The sequence below is a fragment of the Chinchilla lanigera genome, unplaced genomic scaffold, assembly GCF_000276665.1.
Source record: "Chinchilla lanigera isolate Chin_1 unplaced genomic scaffold, ChiLan1.0 scaffold00077, whole genome shotgun sequence".
Classification (NCBI taxonomy): domain Eukaryota; kingdom Metazoa; phylum Chordata; class Mammalia; order Rodentia; family Chinchillidae; genus Chinchilla; species Chinchilla lanigera.
Genome location: NW_004955478.1, coordinates 5,349,639 through 5,371,378, shown reverse-complemented (window position 1 = coordinate 5,371,378; position 21,740 = coordinate 5,349,639). Strand labels below are relative to the sequence as shown.

Below are 21,740 nucleotides of genomic sequence, written 5' to 3'. Positions count from 1 at the left end.
AATAGCTGGATTGAACTGGACCTGTAGTCCTAGTTTACTGAGGAATCTCCAAACTGATTTCCACAGTGGTTTCACCAGTCTACACTCCCACCAGCAGTGGAGAAGGGTTCATTTTTCTCCACAGCCTTGCCAGCGTTTGTTATTGGTTAATTTCTTAATGATAGCCATTCTTACTAATAAGACATATTTATTTTTACTGTAAATTGTTTGAAATCAATGAGCAGTTCTTGAAGGTCTGAGGACACAGGCAGTATCAAACATTTCTGGTGAGAGTACAGAATCGCATAAACTTTCTGAAGGATTATTTTAACATTGTGCTTATTTACCTGATGCTTCTGTTCGTTTCAGAAATATGAAGTGTTCAAGAAGTGTTCTCAGTCATGTTTATTGTGATGTATTAATTGTGAGTACTTAGAAAATACACATCACAAAAATTGTAAATGAAGTAGAAACTTTTAACTTTAAGTTAAAAGAAAATCTCCAGTCTGTATAGTAAAATTAAAAGCCATAGAGATAATGAAGTGTCATGTGCCATTTAATGAGATGCCTACCCAGACACAAAATGAGATGGCCACCAGCTGAGGATATTCAGGAAAGACAGGTGGGATTTGTGAACTACCCTGGAACTACTCCTTCAATTGGTCCTCTCCTCAGATCCGTCTGATTGTCCTGTTCTCAGCTCAGAGTCTGCCTTCTGTCTCCCTTCACCAAACTTGCCAACCTCCCTGACTCTTCTTCTTCACCTTACAAGTTCATGTGCTCTCCCTTCTTGGTGTTATATTTTTATGGGCTCATTAGCTGACCCAAGAAAGTGGTGCCTGCCTCTGGGACCCCACTACTTCCCCTCATCCCCTCTTTCCATGCTGTGTCTTTGCGAGCAGCTCTCCCTGGGCCTCACCTTTTGAGTGGTGCTAATTCAAACTCTTGAAAACTAATAGTGATGACAGCTCTTGAGTAGGATATTATTTTGGTTGTCCTCTATTGAAGGAATGTTCTTCACTGGTTTTAATCCTACACAGTTTTGCTAAGGGCAACTTGGTCTCTGAAATAAGAAAGGACCTGTGATACGAATGTTGTAGTGAGAGATTCCATGTGTAGTGGACTCCTTTAGCTAGGCTTCTTCACAGCTCAGTCAAGTAATTCTTACAGGGCAAAATTGAACAAATGCTAAATAAAATATTAAATATATATGCCAAAACATGATAAATTAGAAGCCTTCTGATCCAGATTATCATTTGATTAAAAGTGTGATTCTGATACAGTTCAAATTCTAAACGAAAATCAATCAGCAGATTTTTTATGTGGGGAATAATGTTTTTAGATTTTTTCTATAGTCTATATTTTTTAACAGTTTTCTTTTTCTGTGTTTGTTTTGAACTGCTGTCATTTTCTTGTGGAAATATTTTGTGTAAAAGCCAGCAGAGCTGTAGAGCACCTTTATCCATTTGGGGACTGCTGTGATAGCAGATAACCGGATTTTGAATTTAGAAATAAAAGCTTAGAGTTTGTTTTAGAATGAGAATTTCTGTTTCAAAAATGAGGTCCAGGAGAGAAAATGGAACAAACTTCAACTTTCTGAAAAAGTGCTTCACACTGTTTCTTTCACTTTGAAGAAGTTTTAAAAATCTCATTTAATATTGCTTAAATAATAACCTACTTTTTACTTCAGCGGTGAAATCCGTTAATGAGTGTTAGCTATGAGCAATTAGTTGTGCAAAATATACACATTTTAATTGTGAAAATATATTACTATTGGATTTATTTCTATCTGTGTATATAATCATATTTTAAAAAGAAGCCATGCTCTGTATCTATTCTCAGTGAAACAAATAGGTTACCAAAAAAGGCATAAATTTTTTTTGAAGTATTGGCAGCAATTTAAAAGTGAAATTTTTTAATCTTGTAAATTCATTGCATGGATTTCAGTTAACTATCTTCTGTATCTTTTCCTCTAGGGGTATTCCTGCAAATACCCCTAGTTCAGCAGTTTTGCTGGTACTGGCTTTAAAATCCACTCCTTTTTCTTTACAGTCATTAAATACATGATATTAACTTTATTTTGGGAAAACCCTTCTAGCTTGCAATGGAGACAAAATTCTGAAAACCACTGCTGTTGTCCAGTGGGGTTAATTCTGGCTTCTAGCACAATTCACACTGGCTGGCCAGTTCCTTACATTATTAGAAAATTTAAGTTTAGCTCATCATTCTGCTATTGCTGTTGAATTGACGAATAAAACCTCAATTTACAAGAAGGGGAATGCCATCTGGATACATTCATGTTATCATTGTAGTTGGATAACAGACTTAAAACACATAATCAGAGAAATCACTAATTCTGTCCTCTACCTTCATTCTATCATCCTTTTAGGGCCATACTAGATCATGCAATTTTAAATGTGTTTTTTTTTTTAAGAGTAGTTTTAAGATAACGGAAGACGCAGAATGAACAGAGGTAAATTTTCTCTCTGTTACCCTTTTATGATAATAAAGGAACTTTCTGATCTTTCAGATTTTATGTTTAAATGAAATTAGGCAACATGTAAAATTTTAGAGTATATTTAAATACATATTATAAATATATATTTATATTTTGTAAATATACAGTCTACATAGAGGCTGCCCTGTCCCTTGTGCTGCTACAACAGACTGGTTAATACATAAAGAAAAATATTTGCTAACATTTCCAGAAGTAGGGCAGCGCTGGCATTCAGGGTGGGCTTTCCCACTACATAGCATCATGAGAGTGCTAGTGAGGAGAGAGAAAAATCTGGTCCAACTCAGCCCTTCACTGAGGGAACCCACTCCCCCAGTAACTAATGTGCTCTGCCAGTAAAGACCTTAACCCACTTATGAGGGCAGAGCCCTCACAACCTGATCACCTTTTAACACTGTTACAGTAGCAATTAAATTTCGAGTTGAGTTTTTGAAGGGACACTGAAACCATAGCAGAAGCCACTGTGATAATTAATCAATTCTTAATCACAGCATCCGAAGAATCTAAGTATTTGGTTTTGAAAAACAAAATAAAGCAAAACAAGAAAAGCAAATAATCAAAAGGAATTTAGCTTATAACCTTAAGTGCTTAATTGAGTAAGTGAAGTTTTTCCATAACAACATTCATCAAAGACCAATCTCGTTTGCAGAAGCAAAATAAGCAAAGAAAAATATACCAAAAACCTCAGATTAAAACCTTGTCATTCTTCATTCGTTTGGCTGATTTGTGAAAATAGTAGCATTATTATTTTTAAATGATAATAACTCTATTACTAACTGGGCTGAAGAATTCAACAAACTTGATTTCTTTTATTCATTTCTATGAAAAACATTGAATGCTTGTTTTACACCACCCAGTGTTGTAGATTTTGAGACATTATTTATAGACATATTTCTGGTTCATATGTTTTATTGTATAAAGATGAATGATTATAACAGATGGTGTAACAAATTGAATAAAGAGGACATTAAGAGAAGACAGATCTGTAATGCTAGCACTCTGGGAGGCTGAGGAGGAATACCATGAGTTCTACCACAGCCTGGTAATGAGCAACATAGCAAGACCCTGTCTCAAAATAAAACATTTTTTAAAAGGTCTAAGGATATAGCTCAGTGGGAAGGCTCTAGGTTCAACACTCAGTGTGCGCGCACACACACACACACACATACGCATACACACACACACACACACACACACACACACACACACCACTCATGCACAGAGGGACAGAGGAAGAGGCGGAGAATACAGACGAGGGGCTGTAGCCCACAAGTTAAACCTTTATCTGCAATTATGGCATATTTTTGCGTGACTATGAATTTCTTAAATGTTTACTTGTTAAAATGCTGTGGTAACAATTGGTGATGGGGAAGGACAGGATTGAAAAGGAATTAAGATGTGATATGTACACGTACCAACTTCCCACAAGGAATGTAAACATGATGTACCATAAACATGTACTAATAAAATAAGAATAGTTAAAAATTTTTATGATAGTGAATTCACTAAAGTCAGTAAATATAAACTGAAGTATACAAATGAAATGAAATAATAAAATAAAGAGCAATGCTCAGACTAAGAAAGAATACTTAATTTGTAAATGGTTATGTTAACCCTGTTACTTGAATTTAGGTAAGTTCTCTCACAGTGCTAGTAAATTATAACAAATTTATATCCATAGGAATATTTCATTCCAGTCTTTCCTCACACTAATATATATACAGACATACTGTCTTGTATCAATTCTGCCATTTAGAGCTGGGGAGATAGCTCAGTGGCACAGTACCTGCCTGGCAAGCAAAGGTCCTGAGTTTGATTCCTGGTAGCAAAAATAGTTGTAATGTTATTTTTATATGTCAAATTATTTATAGCAACATGTGTAGTACTTTACTGGAGAAAGAGCAGGAGCTCATTTGACTGTACTTGACTGAGATTGCCAGATGTTTATACATCATGCAGTCCTACTTTCTCATAGAACTCTTACTTTAGTTAGAGCAGTAAGAGACATAAACTTCAACTACACACTCTTACCCTGAAGGAGAAGCTGGAAAATTAAAATAGTTCTTGGGATTGAAATATAAACATAATTAATTTACTACTGGTAGGAATTTGTAGGAAAACTGCTTAGAGCAGGACTCACATCAGCTGATACAAACTCTTTGATCTATCCCATTGCTATTCTCTTCCCAGACGTCCAGAACTGCAACAGAAACCACTTTGCAACCAGTATAAGCGAATTTCAGTGACTTAATCTTGACATTTTTGAGCTGCCGATATGGCAGCTTGTTTAAGAACTTTATGATATATTAAGAAAAAAGTTAAGACCAACAGCATACTTTTTAAGGTATGGACACATGAGACTTTTCTTCAGAGACTATGTCTGGAAGATCCAAGACCCATCATGACTTTTCTTTGTTGCTTCTTTAAACACTGAACCATCACAGAATTTTATTCATTCCCTGATGGAGACCCCTACGAAGCAGTCCTGAGCAGGACTTAAATTAACCAATTGACTTTCCATGTTTACTTGTGAATCTGTTGAAGGCCAAGGTTCCTTGTCAGGATGTAGGTGGTGGACTCTAGTAAGTGAACCACTGTGAGTCACTAATCCCTACTAAGGACTGTAATGACAGATAAAGCCAGAGAGCCTCAAAGGTTAAGACAAGATCACACCAAGGACACCTGGATCCAACCTCAGTTAGATAAAGACTATAACCTCAGGAATCTCACTCCTGGGTGGATTAATTTAACACCTTACTTGGAGAAGTCCTTCAGTGGTTCTGACCTTCTTGAGTACTCCCCTCCCTTCTTCTGATAACTCAATAAATATGGGCCACCTAGAGAAGGTCTTAGTCTTAACTTGAGAGAATCTCAAATTCTGTGAGAGGGCTTTGATTCTCCCAAGGCCCTGAAATCATTCCATTTGCCTCTTTTTATTTAGCTTTCTTCCTACGCTTGTTTAGGACATTGTGGACCTGATCAGCCCTCAGGAACTAAGGGATATTATTAACCTGATCATTTGTTCTCCATTTCTCCTGAAGCCAGGGATTTCACTTGATGTTGTGGTCTTTGTTTTACTTGGAGTTGAATAGAATTTAGAATGAGGTATGATGAAGCAGAATCTTTCGTATCTATAGCGACTGAAAACCTATTTTTATACCAACCTTATTTCATAAGACTTGTTTTTTGAGTAGTGGCTAAATTGTGTGTGGAGAATGGAGTGGGGTTTGGCATTTTCGGTTAGTGTTATCTAAAGTGACATATATTCCATTTTGATATAATACTGTTTTTGTTAGTGCTTAGGTTTGCAAAGTCTTCTATGTGTTTTAAATTGTTTCTGTTTTGATTGCAGAATAGTTGAGTAATGTTTTAAATTTCAAAATTTCTTATTCATCTTTAATATTTTATGTGATGAGCTAAAAAAAAACCCCACAGATCACTTTTGTGTGAAGATTTCATTGAGAAATATTAAATAGACCAAATTTACTCTCCTTGATTGACTTTCTCTTTTTTCCATCCACTTTTGCTTACTATTCCTTCTTAAGTTTTTAGACTCAAAATAATTTAATTTTTATACTAATTTTAATTGACAAATCAATACATATTTATAGAATATGAAATTTTGATATACATATATTGTGGATAATTAAAATGGGCTAGTCAAGATATTCAACATCTCGTTTTTTATGATGAGACATTTGAAATTTACTCTTGCCAATGTTGATGTAGTCATTATTCAGTGACTAGTAGTAGAATAGATCATTAGCCCTCATTTCTCTCATTTAACTGAAACTCTACTCTTGGAACAACGTCTCCCAATTCTTTCTCCATTCTCTCACAGTCTATTTCCATGACACTTGACCTGTTCAGATTCCACATGTAGGTAAGATCATGCAGTTTTGTCTCTCTACGCCTTGCTCATTGAACACAGAAGCTTCCAGATTCATCTGTGTTGTTGCAAACGGCAGAAGTTCCTTCTTCTTGGAGGGTCACAGAGCATTCCATTGCATGTCACCCTTTCTTTATCCATTTATCTTTTGCTGGAGATCTGGGGAGATTGCACATCTTGGCCATTGTGAATGATGCTTCAGTGAATTTGAACGTGTAAATATCTCTTCAAAATACTTATTTCAATTCCTTTGGATATTATACCCAGTAGAGCGATTGCTCCATCAAATGGTAGTTGTACTTTTTGTTGCTTGAAAAGTTCCTGCTATCTTCCATTTTGGGGTACCGATCACTTGGAAAGGTGTGAGGTGATAGTTCATTATAGTTTTATTTTGCATGTCTCTAGTGATTAATATGTTGAGCCTTTTTCATGAACCTGTTGACCATTTTACTGTCTTCTTTTGAGATATGTCTGTTCAAGTCATTTGCCATTTTTTAACGGTTGGATTTTTTTTGCTGTTGAGCTATTTGAACTCATTATATACCTTGCCTGTTGATCCCTTATCAGATGTATGGTTTGTAAATATTTTCTTCCCCTCTGCAGGCTATCTCTTCACTCTTTTGAGTGTTTCTCCTCTGTGCAGAAGCTTTTTAGTTTAGTGTAATCTCATTTGTCTATTGTTGCTTTTGTTGTCCATCATAGTCAAGAAATCTTTGCCAAACCAATGTCAAGAAGCTTTTCTCCTGTGTTTTGTCCTTGGGTTTTACAGTTTCAGGCTTTCTGTTTAAATATTTCATCCAATTTGAGTTGGTTTCTTCGTGTATGGTGGTGTGAGTTAAGGACCCAGTTTTACAATCTTCTGCAAGTGGATAGCCAACTTTTCCAACACCGCCTACTAATGAAATTGTCTATTTTTCATTGTCTAGTCATGGCATCTTTATCAACAATCAATTGACTATTAATATGTGGGCTTATTTCTGGAATGTCTTATTCCTTTGTCAGTGTGTGTCCTTTTATGCTGCCACCTTGCTGTTCTGGTTATCACAGCTTCTTAGTACATTTTCAAGTCGGGTAGTACTGTGATTGTGGCTTCAGCTTTGTTCTTTTTTATTGCTTTGCATATTTGGAGTCTTTTATGATTTCATACAAGTTTTAGGATTATTTTATTTAATTCTGTGAGAAGTGACATTGGAATTTTGGTAAGGATTTGATTGAATCTGTGGATTGCATTTGCTAAAATAGACGCTTTAGTAATATTAACTCTTCCAATCCAAGAACATGGATATCTTTTGATTTAATCATTTTTTCCTACAGTCTTTGATAGTCTTTGGTTAAATTTATACCAATTTTTATTGCTGTTGTAATGAGATTATTTTCTTAACTTTTTCAGATAGTTTACTGTTAGTGTATAAAAGTGCTACTGGTTTATAAATGTTGGGTTTTGTATCTTATAACTTTGCTGTGTTCATTTATTAGTTTTCAGTTTTCAGGTGGAGTCTTTAGGGTTTTCTGTATATAAGATTATGTCATCAACCGACAGATATGTTCAGTTCTTTTCCTAGTAATTTTTTGCTTTCTCTTGTCCAGTGGCTCTGGCTAGGACTTCTAGTACTATACTGAGAAATTGCATGAAAGCGAGCTTCCTCATCTAGTTCCTGATCTTAGGGGAAAAGCTTCAGTGCTCCACCATTGAATATGTTAGCTGTGGGCTTATTTTTTATGGCTATTATTATTTTGAAATACATTTCTTCTGTGTCTAATTTGTTAAGAATTTTATCATGAAAAGATGTTGAATTTTGTCAAATGCTTTTCCTTCACCTATTGAGGTGGTCATGTGGTTTTTATTCTTCATTTTGTTAATGGAATGTATCACATTTATACCTTTGAAAAACCTTCTGATTACAGGGATAAATCCTACTTGATCATATTGTCTGTTCATTTTAACTAGTTGACATCAGTTTTCTAATGAGTTTAGTTTGTTGAGGAATTTTGAATCTATATGTATCAGTGATACAGGGCTGTAATTTTCTTTTTTGTAAGGTCCTTTTCGTATTAGCGCAATGGTGGCCTTGTAAAATTAGTTTGGAACTATTTGTTCCTCTTTAGCTTTTGAGAAGAATTTCAAAAGCATTAGTGTTAGTTTTTCTTTGAATATTTGGTGTAACTCAGCTGCAAAACCATCTGATCTTGCGCTTACTCTTGATGGAAGACTTTTTATTACTGATTGAATCTTTTTACTCATTACTGGTCTATTTAGACTTCCTACTTATTTATGATTCATTCTTAGATAAATGTGATTAAAGATAAGGGAGAACATTAAGGGAGGTTAATAGCAACATGAAACATTCACCTAATTTTTTGACCACATAGCATGTTTATTATTTCCTGCATTCTGCTAACTTTGGACCTACTTTTTTACTTTTGTAATTCCTTGAGGTGCAACATTGGTTTTTTGAGATCTTTTCATTTGATATAGGCATTTATTACTGTAAATTTCCTATTTAGAACTGCTTTTGCTGGGTAAGTTTTGGTATGTTGTTTTCATTTCATTTGTCTTAAGGTATTTGATTTCTCTTTTGGTTTCTCCTTTGACCCCTTGGTTTGTTTCAGGAGAATGTTCAATTTCCACATATTCATGGGTTTTCCAAGATTTTTCCTTATAAATTTTTAGTTTCATTCTGTTGTGACCAGAAAGGAGAACTTACGATTTCAATCTGTTAGATTGGTTAAGACTTGTTTTATGATCTAACATGTGAGTTCTTCTGGAGAATGCTCCATGTACACCTGAGAAGAATGTGAACTTTATTGCGGTTAGGTGGAGTGTTCTGTTAGGCCCACTTTCAGTCTACAGTGTAATTTAAGTCCAGTGTTCCTTTTCTGGCTTTCTCTCAGAGTGAACTGTCCATTGATAAAAGAGACGTCCTGAAGTACCCTGCTATTATTTTATTGCAGTTGATCTCTCACTTTATTAATACTTGTATTTACTTAAGTTCTCTGATAATTAGTGCATACATACTTACATTTTTATATCCTTTTGATGAGCTCAACTCTTTATCACTGTATAATGACTTTCCTTGTCTCTTTGTACAGTTTCTGGCTTAAAAGTGTATTTTGTCTCCTAGGAATACGGCTACCTTTATTCTCTTTTGTTTTTCATTTCCATGGAATACCTTCTGCGTACCTTCACTTTCAGTCTGTTTCCTTGGGTATGAATTGAGCCTCTTCTAAGAAGCATATAGTGTTTTAAAAATTCATTCGGCTTTACCCATGAGGCCATATTCATTGCACATTGCTCAAGAAGGCCAGTGACTCAAGGATAAGTTGTTAGGGTGAGGAAGATTTATTTGCAAAGCTAGCAAACCAAATAAGAGGGAATTAGAGCCAAAAAGGACATCTTGCTTAGAAGTTTCAGGAACAAGTTATAAAGAGTTGTGGGCTGGCATTTCAGATAGGCACGCACTGAGGGAGTTCAAAATCGCAGGGCAGTTATAAATTTTGGTTGCTCTGCTTTCTGATGCATGGACTACAGACCATTGGGTATTCTGCGTTCTGTAAATCTAAAGAAAAGCTACTGATTAGAAAGTCTTACGAATTGTATGTTTTTAGTTCCTTTCCCCAGAAGTAGTTAATTCTGCAGTTAATTATTAGGACACAAAAGACATCTTTTCTCAGAGAACTGAGGAAGATAGTGAAAGGCTGTTCCCCCTAACCCCGAGAACTATGAGAGAGAGAGAGAAAAGCCACTCCCCCAGAAGACAGGGACATAAAATTTTTTAATCCATCAGGCAGCTTCAGTCAGAGGTGTCATCTCCAAAGCTGGTAGGAGAGTAATAATGTATTGTCTAGCTGTGACTTCCAAAATCAGTGATTTTTTAAAAGTCAACCAGGGGCCGCTGAAGTTAAAGGATTTATCTAGGTTTTTCTCAGTAAGATAGCCTTTAAGCTGTGTTTTAAGAGTTTATTCCATTTATAGTAATAGCAACTGTGGTTAAGTAAAGACTTGTTACTGCCATTTTGTAATTTCTTTCTGGTTGTTTTGTAGCTCCTTTATGTCTTGTTCCTTTCTTTTTTATGTTTTGTGATTTTCTGCAGTGATATACTCTGAATCCTTCTGTGTTTAGCTCAGCTATTATAAATTTTTCCTTTGTGGTTACCATAAGGTGTAATACATAAAACATTATAATAGACTAGTTTAAGCTCTTAACTTTTATCACATAACAAAGTACACTGTTACTCTCCCCTTCATTTTATTTTTTTCAGTGTTATAATTTACATTTTTTTCTGTTCGTATCCCTTAATTTCTTGAGCTAATGTTGTTTTAATAGTTTTGTCTTTTCACTCTCTTACTGGAAAGCAAATCACCTTGCATACCACAGTTACAGTACTAAAATATTCTGAATCTATATTACTTATACCAAGGAGCTTTTTATTTTCCTATATTTTATGTTATTACTTAGTTGTCCTTTTTAGCTTTAAGAATTCTCTTTAACAATTCCTGCCAGGCAAGCCTAAGGGGTAAAGAGCTCCTCTAAATTTTGTTTTTCTTGGAGGCTTTTATTTCTCCCTTATTTCAGGAGGATAGCTTTTCCAGGTGAAGCATTCTCAGGTGGTAGTATTCTTCCCTCAGCATTTTGAGTATATCATCTCACACTCTCATAACATGCAAGGTTTCTGCTGAGAATGAGCTAATAGTCATGTAGAGACTTCCTGCTCTATGACGTGTACCTTATCTCTTCCTGTTTTTAGAATTTGTCTTCAGTAGTTTGATTATGATATGTCTTAGTGAATTGCTCTAAGTTGAATTTGTTTAGAGACATCTGAGTTACCTGTACACAGACATTGAAACCTTTCCCTAGATTTAGGGAGTTTTCAGCCATTAGTCTTTTAAGTATACTTTCTAGAAAGTATACTTTCCAGGCCTTTTTCTATCTCTTGTTCTTCAGTTTCTACTTTGTAAAAGTTGAGTCTCTGGGTGGTATGATATAATTCCCATAGACTTTCTCATTCTTTTTCCTTCTGATTTCTCTGACTGGATAACTTCAGCTGTTGTGTCTCTGAGCTCGCAGATTCCTTCTTCTGCACGAACAAGGCTGATGTGCAAGTTTTCTTTTGAATTTTACATTTCAGTTATTGCATTGCTTATCTCTAGGATTTCTGTTTTTAAAACTTGTTTCCATTTTGTTCCAATTTATCATTTTATTATAATTTTCCAAATTCACTTTAATGTGTTTATCCATATTTTCCCATAGCTCCCAGAGCTTATTTAGGAAGATTATTTTGTGTTCTGTTTTATTTAGGGTTATTTTGTTTTTGAGGCAAGATCTCACTATATTTCCTGAGTTGGTCTCAAATTTATGATCTTCCTGTCTCAGCTCCTCAAGTACTATACTTGGGATTACAGGCAGAATTACTGTGTCCAGTCCCAGAAGATTATTCTGAATTCAATACAGTCACTTCGGAGACGTGTGTTTCTTTGAAGTCCATTACTGGAGAACTATGAGACATTTTTGTGGTATCATATTTCCCAGATTCTTCCTATTCCTTATGTTCTTGCCTTGGTGTCTCTGTATTTAAAAAAGCAGTCATGTCTCCCAGCATTTGTAGGTACTCTTTGGTGAAGATAGGTTTTCAGTACTTAGTCTGTCCTGAGAGTCTGTGTGGGCCAGCTGATAGTGACTGCACGCAGGTAGACCTAGCCGCTGGTTTCTTCAGTTAGGTCAGGCCACTTCCTGCACTCTGAGGTTAGGCTGCACTGCTGGCGGCATTCCATGGTCTGGTAGTAGCACTGTCTAGGTCAGATACAGCTGCTGGCCAAGCTCTGCAATCACTTCTGATCAGGCAGCACTGCAGGCTGCATTTCCTGGCTAGGTGCTACTACTGTTTGGAGTTTGTATTTGGACAGGGATTCAGGCTAGACTCTAGGTATGATTTCTGGCACTGCTGTTGCTTGGGATGGGCAGACAGAGGCCATGCTTCACAATTACGTGTAGTCCTGGGCTTACATCTTCCGCCTGTGCTTCAGAGCTCGCTGCTTAACTCCTAGGGTCAGGTAGGATTGCATGCTCTGCAGATATGTAGGTGTGAGAGTTTGCTTTCAGGCCTGGGGAGGCCTTATGCAAAGTTCCTGAAGGTGTAGTCCCCTCTGAGCTGCCCTGGTAAATACAGATGTAACCTTCATGATTGATTGGATTAGGGAAAAATAAAAGGGCCAACCAGATAATGTGAATAGCCAGGCTCGTTTGGGAAACATCAGTACTGGGGTGCGTGTTGGTGAGGGTTATGGAACCTCCTGCCTAAGGTCTGAAGTGACAAACGCTGATAGAACTAGAGTTTTGAAACCCAAGTGTTGAGCTAGAAACAAAAGAAAACAAAGTAGCCTTCACTGTACTTCCTTTACTAAGTCCTTAAACTTATGATTTACAAAAATGCTAACTACTTCTGATCGATAATCATAGAACTCTGTCATTGATTTTGGAAACTGTTGTATTAGTATTTTCAAAGTTACAGTCCTTGGTATTTACAAAGACATGCTTAAAAACTAAATACCTTGCCAGAATGTAAATAGTCCCGACTTCAATGTAAGAATCAGAAGCTGAAATGAGATGTCTGTTTCCTAGCAATGGGGGAGTGGTAGATGCATTTTGTTCGCATGCAGTAAAACGTGGTCGCTTGTCTCTGAGCATATTTGTTCCTAGAACCTTAATTATGTCTGGATAAATGCATCTGATGTTTTAAATCTGACGTGAAAACTGTGAAGGAAATAATTTCATGGTTCATTTCTTTTAATGTTCATGTTTTAGCTAACCTTAGTGTTTACCAAAAGATAACCTCAGAGAGAGCATTGTGTGCAAGTAGAAAAGGACAAGTAGCTCCACAGACCAGTGGAGCAGTATAAATAAAATTGTCCAGTGGTAGAATGATTGTCAGATTAACTGACGATTGTCTCAGATAAAAGCATTTTCCTAAATCATATCCATACATGCAGTGATAGAAGCACAGATGAAATGCTATCCTGCTTTGAAGGAAAGGTACCATTTTCATGTCACTGTCATGGAGAGCTTTTTCTTTTCTGTTTGTAAGAACATCTCTTCCCTGTCACATGTAAAAGAACATCTGATGAGATTATCCACAGAGTAACAGAGAAAATGAGATCAACACTTGTTAAATGTTGTATATGTTGTAAAGAATCTGGCACTAAATGTTGAGTATTGTACATTTAGCAAATCTTGCAATGAGTACATTGTGTCTTTATTATTATTTATTGAATCCTTATGTGTCACATGCACGGTGCTAAGTGGTGGGCTACGTCAGAAAACACAGGGCTGTATTACACTGGGGCAGGCAGACATTAAAAACAGTTTCAGGGGCTGGGGATTTAGCTCAGCGGCAAAAGCGCCTGCCTGGCAAGCGCAAGGTCGTGAGTTCGGTCCCCAGTACCGGAGAAAAAAACTAAAAAAAACAAACAAACAAACAAAAAAAAACCAGTTTCAGTGAAAAAGTCAATTATCTAGTAAACCTGAAGTTGATATGTCCTGTGTATATTTTTATCTTTTACCTGGGAATGGCATTCTTAGGTCACCTGTTACCGCTGCATTTGACCTTTTGAGGAATTTCCAGTGTCTTCCAGTATGTCTGTACCATTTTACATTCCCACCAGCACCGTCAAGAGTTCTGATTTTGCCACATCTTCACGAATACCTCTTGTCACTACCTGTCTTTTTGCTTGTAGCTGTCCTAGTGAGTGCGAAGTGTTATGCCACTCTTGTTTAAATCTGCAGCTGTTTCATGATGGTGATGCTGGACATCTTTTCATATGCTTTCGGTCATTTGTGTATCTTCATTGGAGAAATGTCTGTTCTGATCCTTTGCACATTTAAAACCTTGGTTAACTACCCATTTATTGCAAGTTGGAAGTATTCTGTATATGTTCTAGATAAAACTTATCAGATGTGTGATTAGCAAGTATTTCCTCCCATTAAGCACATAGCTAATAAAATCATACTGAATAAATATTTGAATGTCCAAAGTTATATTTTCATGACATTGTTGTTATACTTGGGGCTGGGGATTTAGCTCGGCGGCGCAGTGCCTGCCTGGCAAGCGCAAGGTCATGAGTTTGATTCCTGGTACTGGAAAAAAAACAAAAAACAAAACAAAAAAAATTGTTATACTACTAGAACATGGTGTTGTATCTTAATTTTTATTTCCCTCATTAACTTTTAAAATGTATTAAATTAATAAAGGTTTCATTTTATTGTCATTAAATTTATTATCATGATTGGTGAATTGTATAAAATCTGACATTTTAATGAATGGAAAAATTTAAAAAGCATATGGAAAACAACTTTTGTTCAAAAGATTTAAAATGATTTTTCCAATTTTATAGATGGAAAAAGTGGAAGCAGATCTGACAAGATCCAAATCTCTTCGTGAGAAACAGTCAAAGGAGTTCTTATGGCAGCTAGAGGACGTGAAACAGCGACACGAACAGCAGGTTGGTCCTCCCTGTTGACGAATGATACTGTTTAGTGTTTAACACACATAGAATCCCTCCTGTAAACATCCATATCACAGAATCTCTGCATAATGGACACATCACCGACAGCTTTTATTATGAACAAGTTTGAAGTACTTAAAATAATATTTGTTTTAATAAAATCCAGAAAAATTATTTGAACACTCCACTGGAGGCTATTCAGCTTCTTAATCTGAATATGTAATTGACACATTCATTGCTATTGAACTGTTCTGTTTCTGGAGCAACACTCTTTTGATGTGTTCATCTATTAAGGAAGCGGTGTTGGGTATCCACTGTGTGCCAGGTACTGTTACTGATGCTGCTGAGAACAGTGGTGGGGAGACAAGGTTCCTGTTCTCACAGAGCCTTCATTTTGGTGGGGAGCCAGCCCGTGAATGAAAAATGAAATGATTTTCGGGAGTGATTTGTGAAGAAAAGTGAGGGTGTGTGCATGAGACTGCCACGGAGGGCGCATGTGTGGTGCAGGGATTACCAGCCTTAGGCAGGTGGTCCAGGGGTCTGTGGCATTCGTGCTGAGAGTATCATAACCAGGAGCGAACAGGAAGGAGACCCTGGAGGAACAGTACTCCAGTCTGAGTGAAGAGCAAATCCAGAGATCCTGAGAAGAGTGTAAGCTGGGCGTGTTTAAGGAACAGAAATGACAATAGAGACCAAGCTAGCGAGAGGGTAAGGAGAAATGTCCCAGCTGTGGAGAAATTTTGTCCCAGAGCTTTGCGTCTTATTTAGTTAAAACTTTAAATTCTTTAAAAAATATTTATATATTGCTATTTAGTCCCAGAATATGTAAGTAGCTATTAATTCTTACTTATCTCATTTGTTTCCTTAACATCTGGAAAAAGATTAATTAACTTAGTTACTCAGGTCAAGAAATTTTTTTGTAACGATGGTTTCTGAACCTTTTAAATCTTAAAATAAGAATAATGTTTAAATTATTACATTTGAAGCCCCATTAAGCAGGTAGTGTATAGAAAAGTAATTAATCCCTTGTGATCAGTGAATTTTATTTCCTTTACTAATTGATAGCCATTAGTGGCTCAATTGAATTCAGTAAGAAGAAAGTCTGACCTGATCTATATCTTTAGGGTTGTTGTTTTGATCTTAGAATGCTGATAAAAATACCTGCCTGAATTACTTTTTTGAGGATGGTATAGCGGCAAAATAATCACGAAGAGAAAAGCTTGTGAATCGGCCCTTCTTCGTGGTTAGCCTCTGGCAGTCCTGCTCTGTTCCTCATAGGCAAATGGTGCCCATCCTGCGAGACATAACCCCATGCTCAACTCCTCCGTTCAATATCACAGGACCTTTCAGAAGCACAACAGGAGTCTGTTATTTAACCATAGAAATAGTGCTATTATTATTATGTTCATTAACACTTCAAAGTTGCCCAACCATGGGTATCTTCCCATTTTTTAACTGCAAAAGCCAGTGCAAGGGACTTATTTTATTAGGTTCTTCAAAGCAAAATGGTGTAATGGAAGAATGAAGCAGTTAATTTTTGATTAATGTATGGTGGTAACTGAAAGTCATTCTAACACATGCCAATTTAATAATATGTAATTATACTGAAATATACTTTAAAGAGCTAATAAGAATGTTTTCTGTCACTTTAACACTGAAGGAGGTTGCTTGGGAAAATAACTTTTAAAATCAGACATAGAAAATCATATGAAGAGGTGGAGCGTGGGTTAGGAGAGTGAAGGGATAAAACAACAGAAGCAATAATCTTATATAAATAAGAACGTTAAGGAAGGGCAAGGAATATGACTTCCTTTGTGCTGTAGTAACAAGGTATTCTTGACATAATTTTGAGATTAAAGGCAATATTAGAAGCACTAATGAAATGGAGAAAAATTTCAGCTCCTCTGAGTAAATTATGAAGAAAGAAAAACAAAATGTAAAACTCTTTAACCAATCCCTAATCAGAAAATATTGTGTTATGTGGTGAGGCTATGGCACTGAGGAGTTTTTAATGAGAGTTTTTAAACTGGTATTTTCACTTTGATGACAGTTTTGTAGGTGGCAAATGTATAACCAAATGTAGCCACAGACTTTAGTACTTACCTCTGCAGGCCAGGATAAATACAAACAAAGCCAATTTGTGTTTATGTTTTGGTAGTTTTGGCCTGACTCTGTCTTTTCAAAGTTGGACATAATAAGAAAAACCACTAAAGAAAACTGAAACATATTTTACTAAGTAGAAATTAGGAAATAATATTTGTAGCAAATTGTTAGGCAAGTAGTTCCTGCCTTTATGAAATTAGTACATTTATAATAAATACAAATAATTAGAAGATAAATAAGCAGCATGAGTCTGAAGAAAATCATTAGTATCTCAATAAATGGCCTGGCAAAGAAAGAAACAAGCAAGAAATTAACTGAATAAGTAAATATGTAGAAACTATCTTCAACACTGGTATTAATAACAAAGCACAATAACATTAAAAATGATATACCATCTAAAGTTGTCAAAAGGTTAGTTGAATTGGTACTTTTATATATTGCTGGTGGAAATATAAACTAATGCAGCCCTTTTGAAAAGCACTAGTAGCACCTTCCAAGTCATAAAATAATGTTTAGCTTGTCAGGCAAATTATCTATAACTTCAAAAATTAGACAGAAATATTTAAACAATGATGTTAACTATTCTTAGATGGCACAATCATAGATAAATCTTTACTCTCACACTGTGAAAAGAGCACTTTTTGTTGTAAAGATACATTCATATAAATTTATTTGGAAACATGTTAAGTTTCAAAGGCTTATCTCAAAGTGATAGATTTTAAAAATCTACCTCTTTGGTATTTGTATTTCTTTGTTAAAAATATTTAACCCAATAAGAGTAATTGATAAATCATTAAAGAGCTGATACTGTTTGTAGAAGTCATAAACTGTTTTATCGATTTATATTCATTTCCTCTCCATGACAGATATATAATACAAATGTAGGTCATACTGGGAGTATAAGGAAAGCCCAGGGTATCTCAGCTTGGTGTGGATTTTACCACTCTCATTCTTCCTATATCTACAGACCTGTTCATTAGAATCAGTGCAGAGAATGAAGATCCCAGGATACAACTCACCTAGGAAAGGGAAAGGCAGCAATGTGAGCTAGGACATTATAGGAAAGTATTTATCTGTATGAAAATACATATACTTTTAATTAATTGTTTTCAGCAGAAAGTATGATAAATCGGCACAATGTGCCCCCTGAATACTTTAAATCTTTCAAGGTTTTACTGTAAGCATTTATTATGAGAAATGATAGGTGTAGAGTAGTAGGAAAGGGAAAGGCAGCAATGTGAGCTAGGACATTATAGGAAAGTATTTATCTGTATGAAAATACATATACTTTTAATTAATTGTTTTCAGCAGAAAGTATGATAAATCGGCACAATGTGCCCCCTGAATACTTTAAATCTTTCAAGGTTTTACTGTAAGCATTTATTATGAGAAATGATAGGTGTAGAGTAGTATCTCTGTAAGTCAGAATGAGCATGCTAAAAATGAAGCTGATGAAACTGCTTTCCTTTCCTTCTGTGAACGCGGTATCCAAGCCGGCAGATAAAGAATGAGGGGTAGATGCAGTATATCTGTTCTGCTTTGAGCCATCCGACAAGATCCTCTATGAAGGCAATATGGAAAAATACGACTTGGATGTCAGTACCATTTTGTGGCTAAGTGTTAGTTCAAAAGGCCATCTCTAAATGACTCTTGTCAACCTGAATTGAGATTTTTTAAGTGTCTGGCTCTCACTGGGTGATGATTTAGAAGATTCCTGATGTTTAGGGTTCAGAGGGGTAATTAATATGTGTAATAAGGAAAAATCAGTTTTCTGAAGCTTCAGATGCAGGCTGGAATTCAGTAGGTTATAGTTAGGGTGGTTGGACATAATCCCTGCTTTAGTTTAGAAAGTCAGCTGCAAAAGCATGAGGGAGAGGAGCAAGGTCGATGGAAAAACACAGAGATAAGGGGGAGAAAGAATACAGTGAGTGGAACAGGAGAACAAGCGCGGTAAGAAGATTGGCCCTAGGCTTGTTTCCCTCTCAGGTCACAGAAAGAATATGCCATTTCTGGGCCTTACATTATAAGAGGACATTGACACAGTCACATACGTTCAGTGGAGAATTTCCATAATATGGCAAAATCTGGAACTATTTAAAGGAAGAGGCTGTTTTGTAAAGATGAGAGTAGATTAATGAGAATTGGGTATCTCTTATTTTTATATTTAAGGTCTGTGTTCCAAGAGACATGAGATTTGGTCTATATAACAATAATCTTAATAACCCATAGTTCTCAGGACCTACTCTGGGCCATGTACTGCTTGTCTTAGTTACTTTTCTCATTGCTGAGACAAAACACCCAACACCCATAAGTTAAGGGTGGAAACATTTATTTATCTCAGAGTTTGTAGAGGTTTCTATTCATAATTGGCTGACTCCAAGTCAGGGTAGCATGGCAGAGGGGCACTGCAGGGGAGAAACAGCTCATGGCAGGCAGAAGACAGCAAGAGAGCTGCAACTAGCCTCTTTCTGTCCCTTATATCGTAGCCAGGCTACCCACCCTTAGTTAGGGTGGGTAACACTCATACCCTTAATGCTAGCATTGCACCATGACTATGTGAGACTTTGGGGGGACATCTAGACCAAAGCCGTAACACTGCTTTACGTGGGTGATGTAATCCATGCTCTGCGTGGGTTATGTCAGCCACTTTCCATCTTCACGACACTTCACAACACTTTTGTGAGGTGGGCACCACTCTTTACGATTCCCAGTTTGTAGCTGTAGAAACTGAAGCACATCCAGTTAAGTAACTGGCCTACAGTCCGGCACTTATCATAACGGGTGGAATCAGATCCTAAGCCTGAACCATGTTGTTAATCTGGACTCAACATACTTCTGTGGAATCCTGGGACAAAAGTGTATGTGTGGTACTGGGAGGAATAGTTTTAACTATTTGAAGGTAGTTCTTGCCTAAAGAACTGTCTGTCTTGTGAGAAAGTGAGTTTCTCAATGTGAGGATGTTAAAGTACCTGTCAGGAGTGTTGTGGATGGGTGCTGCTTGTTCAGGGTATCTGTCATATCTCTGAGGCCTCTTCCATAACCAGCTTCTTCAAAGTTGCTGCTCTTTGGCTGGGTTAGATTCTCAGCCCCTCCCTTGGTAGAGAAAGGGCTTTTCTGATCCTACCTCTGATTCTTTCCTTACATACTGGATTAGCTGCATCTCATAGGAAGGCATCCATCTACTTTCTTGGTTGCCATTGAAATGGAAGTGTGATAGCTTTTCTATTATATCTTACCTTTATCTAAAACATAAAATTGTAAAGTGAATACAGCCTTTCCACCAGGAAGGGATTTAGATGCCGATCACCAAGCCCTTCCTTCTCTCTCTCAGGAGTAAGGCAGCCCTGGTGCAGTGAGCAGATTGGATGTACATGTGGCTACATACATATTTTCCCGAGTGTTAGATTCACTTGACTGTTTTGTGAGAAAGCAAGTAGTTTTATTTAATTTTAGTCTTTTTGAGACAAGGTCTCCCTATGCAATTCGGGCTGGCTTTGAGCTCACTTTGTAGCCCAGGCTGGTCTTGAACTCACAGTAATCTTCCCGCCTGAGCCTCCTGAGTGCTGAGATTACAGGTGTGTGCCACCACGCCTGGCTCCAAGTAGTTTTAATACTGAGGTAATATTCACATTACAACAAACATAGACTTTCCTGTTTTGTAAAATGCAAAACTCTCATGAATTTTTCAGATAAAATAGGACATTTTAAAGAAACTTCCAGCTTGCAGAGGCTGTGTCCGGGTAAGCCCTCAGATCGCCTAGGGGTGCTATTCATTTTCACTGCTGTTGGGTGTGCTTTGGTAGCAGGTTTTAAAAGTACTTATTCAGTCTAATCCTCACATTTTATAATGAAGGAGTTGACTTTTAGAGGAAAGGAATGACTTATACCTTCTGGACCTCAGTTTCCTCCTCCAGTTTTAATTTTTGAGTCTTCTCATGTAGAAAACATTGTACCAGGAACTGTAATGAACTGAAAAAATCAAAGTGGTATTTTAAAATATCTTCGCCAAAATGCAGGCATAGCATGCAGACGTGGAAAGAAAAACATCAAACACATGGAATAAATACACAAACATCCTGTGAAACCCAGGCTTTCATCAAGATTTCCTGTTTCTTTCCTGAATAACCAATTGAAACAAAAAGACAATTCTAATTGTCTTTTCACAAACCTCATTCATGTTGGAACAAACAACTAACCAGGCATGCTAGGATTTCCTGAACTATGGAAATTTTTTCTGGCAATCCCATCATATCATTCTTTAATCCTACACTTCATATCTTCTCTTTTTACTACAAAGCCTTTAAAGAGAAATGTAGTTCAGCAGATAAACAAGTGGTCAGATTCTCCAGAAAGAAATAGTGCATACTCCCAGTGGTTATAAAAAACACTTAAGGGCCGACCTTCTAAAAGGTACCATTATTTGAAACAAAATATTATGGTGACACAGACATGGCAGAGACAAAATAGCAGTTATGCGAGATAAGCAAGTGGGAAATTTTAAGTTGAGATCAGTTGGGATGTTTAAAGGGCAAGCAGCATTTGATTCACAGTCCTTTCCCTTGTAAACAGGTCTCTTTTTAATAAGGCTGCTGAGTACACTGGAATAGGAGGCAGGAGAGAACAGGAGAGAGAAGAGACAGGGAGCCCTTCCTGGGGTCTCAGGAAGGTGGAGATGTATAGGCAGGACCCTCATCACAAGCGGAGGTACTGGCTGGGGAGGAGTGGAGAAGAGAGACAACTAGGGCAGGACAGACGCA

At 36.7% G+C, this 21,740-nt stretch overlaps 1 protein-coding gene and 1 long non-coding RNA gene across 7 annotated transcripts in view; one reads left to right on the top strand and one right to left on the bottom strand.

The window, feature by feature from the left end:
* The window catches only part of LOC102005707, a 63,709-nt gene extending 58,139 nt beyond the window's left edge, over positions 1-5,570 (bottom strand). For both annotated transcript variants that reach the window (XR_001230866.1, XR_263698.1), the window contains exon 1: positions 5,506-5,570. This is a non-coding gene — a long non-coding RNA (uncharacterized LOC102005707). The remainder of the gene's footprint in view (positions 1-5,505) is intronic.
* The window catches only part of Cep112 (centrosomal protein 112kDa), a 517,700-nt gene that overhangs the window by 212,246 nt on the left and 283,714 nt on the right, over positions 1-21,740 (top strand). For all 5 annotated transcript variants that reach the window (XM_005402141.2, XM_005402139.2, XM_013503230.1 and 2 more), the window contains one exon: positions 14,770-14,877. In XM_005402141.2, the coding sequence (XP_005402198.1) occupies positions 14,770-14,877 (108 nt within the window). The remainder of the gene's footprint in view (positions 1-14,769; positions 14,878-21,740) is intronic.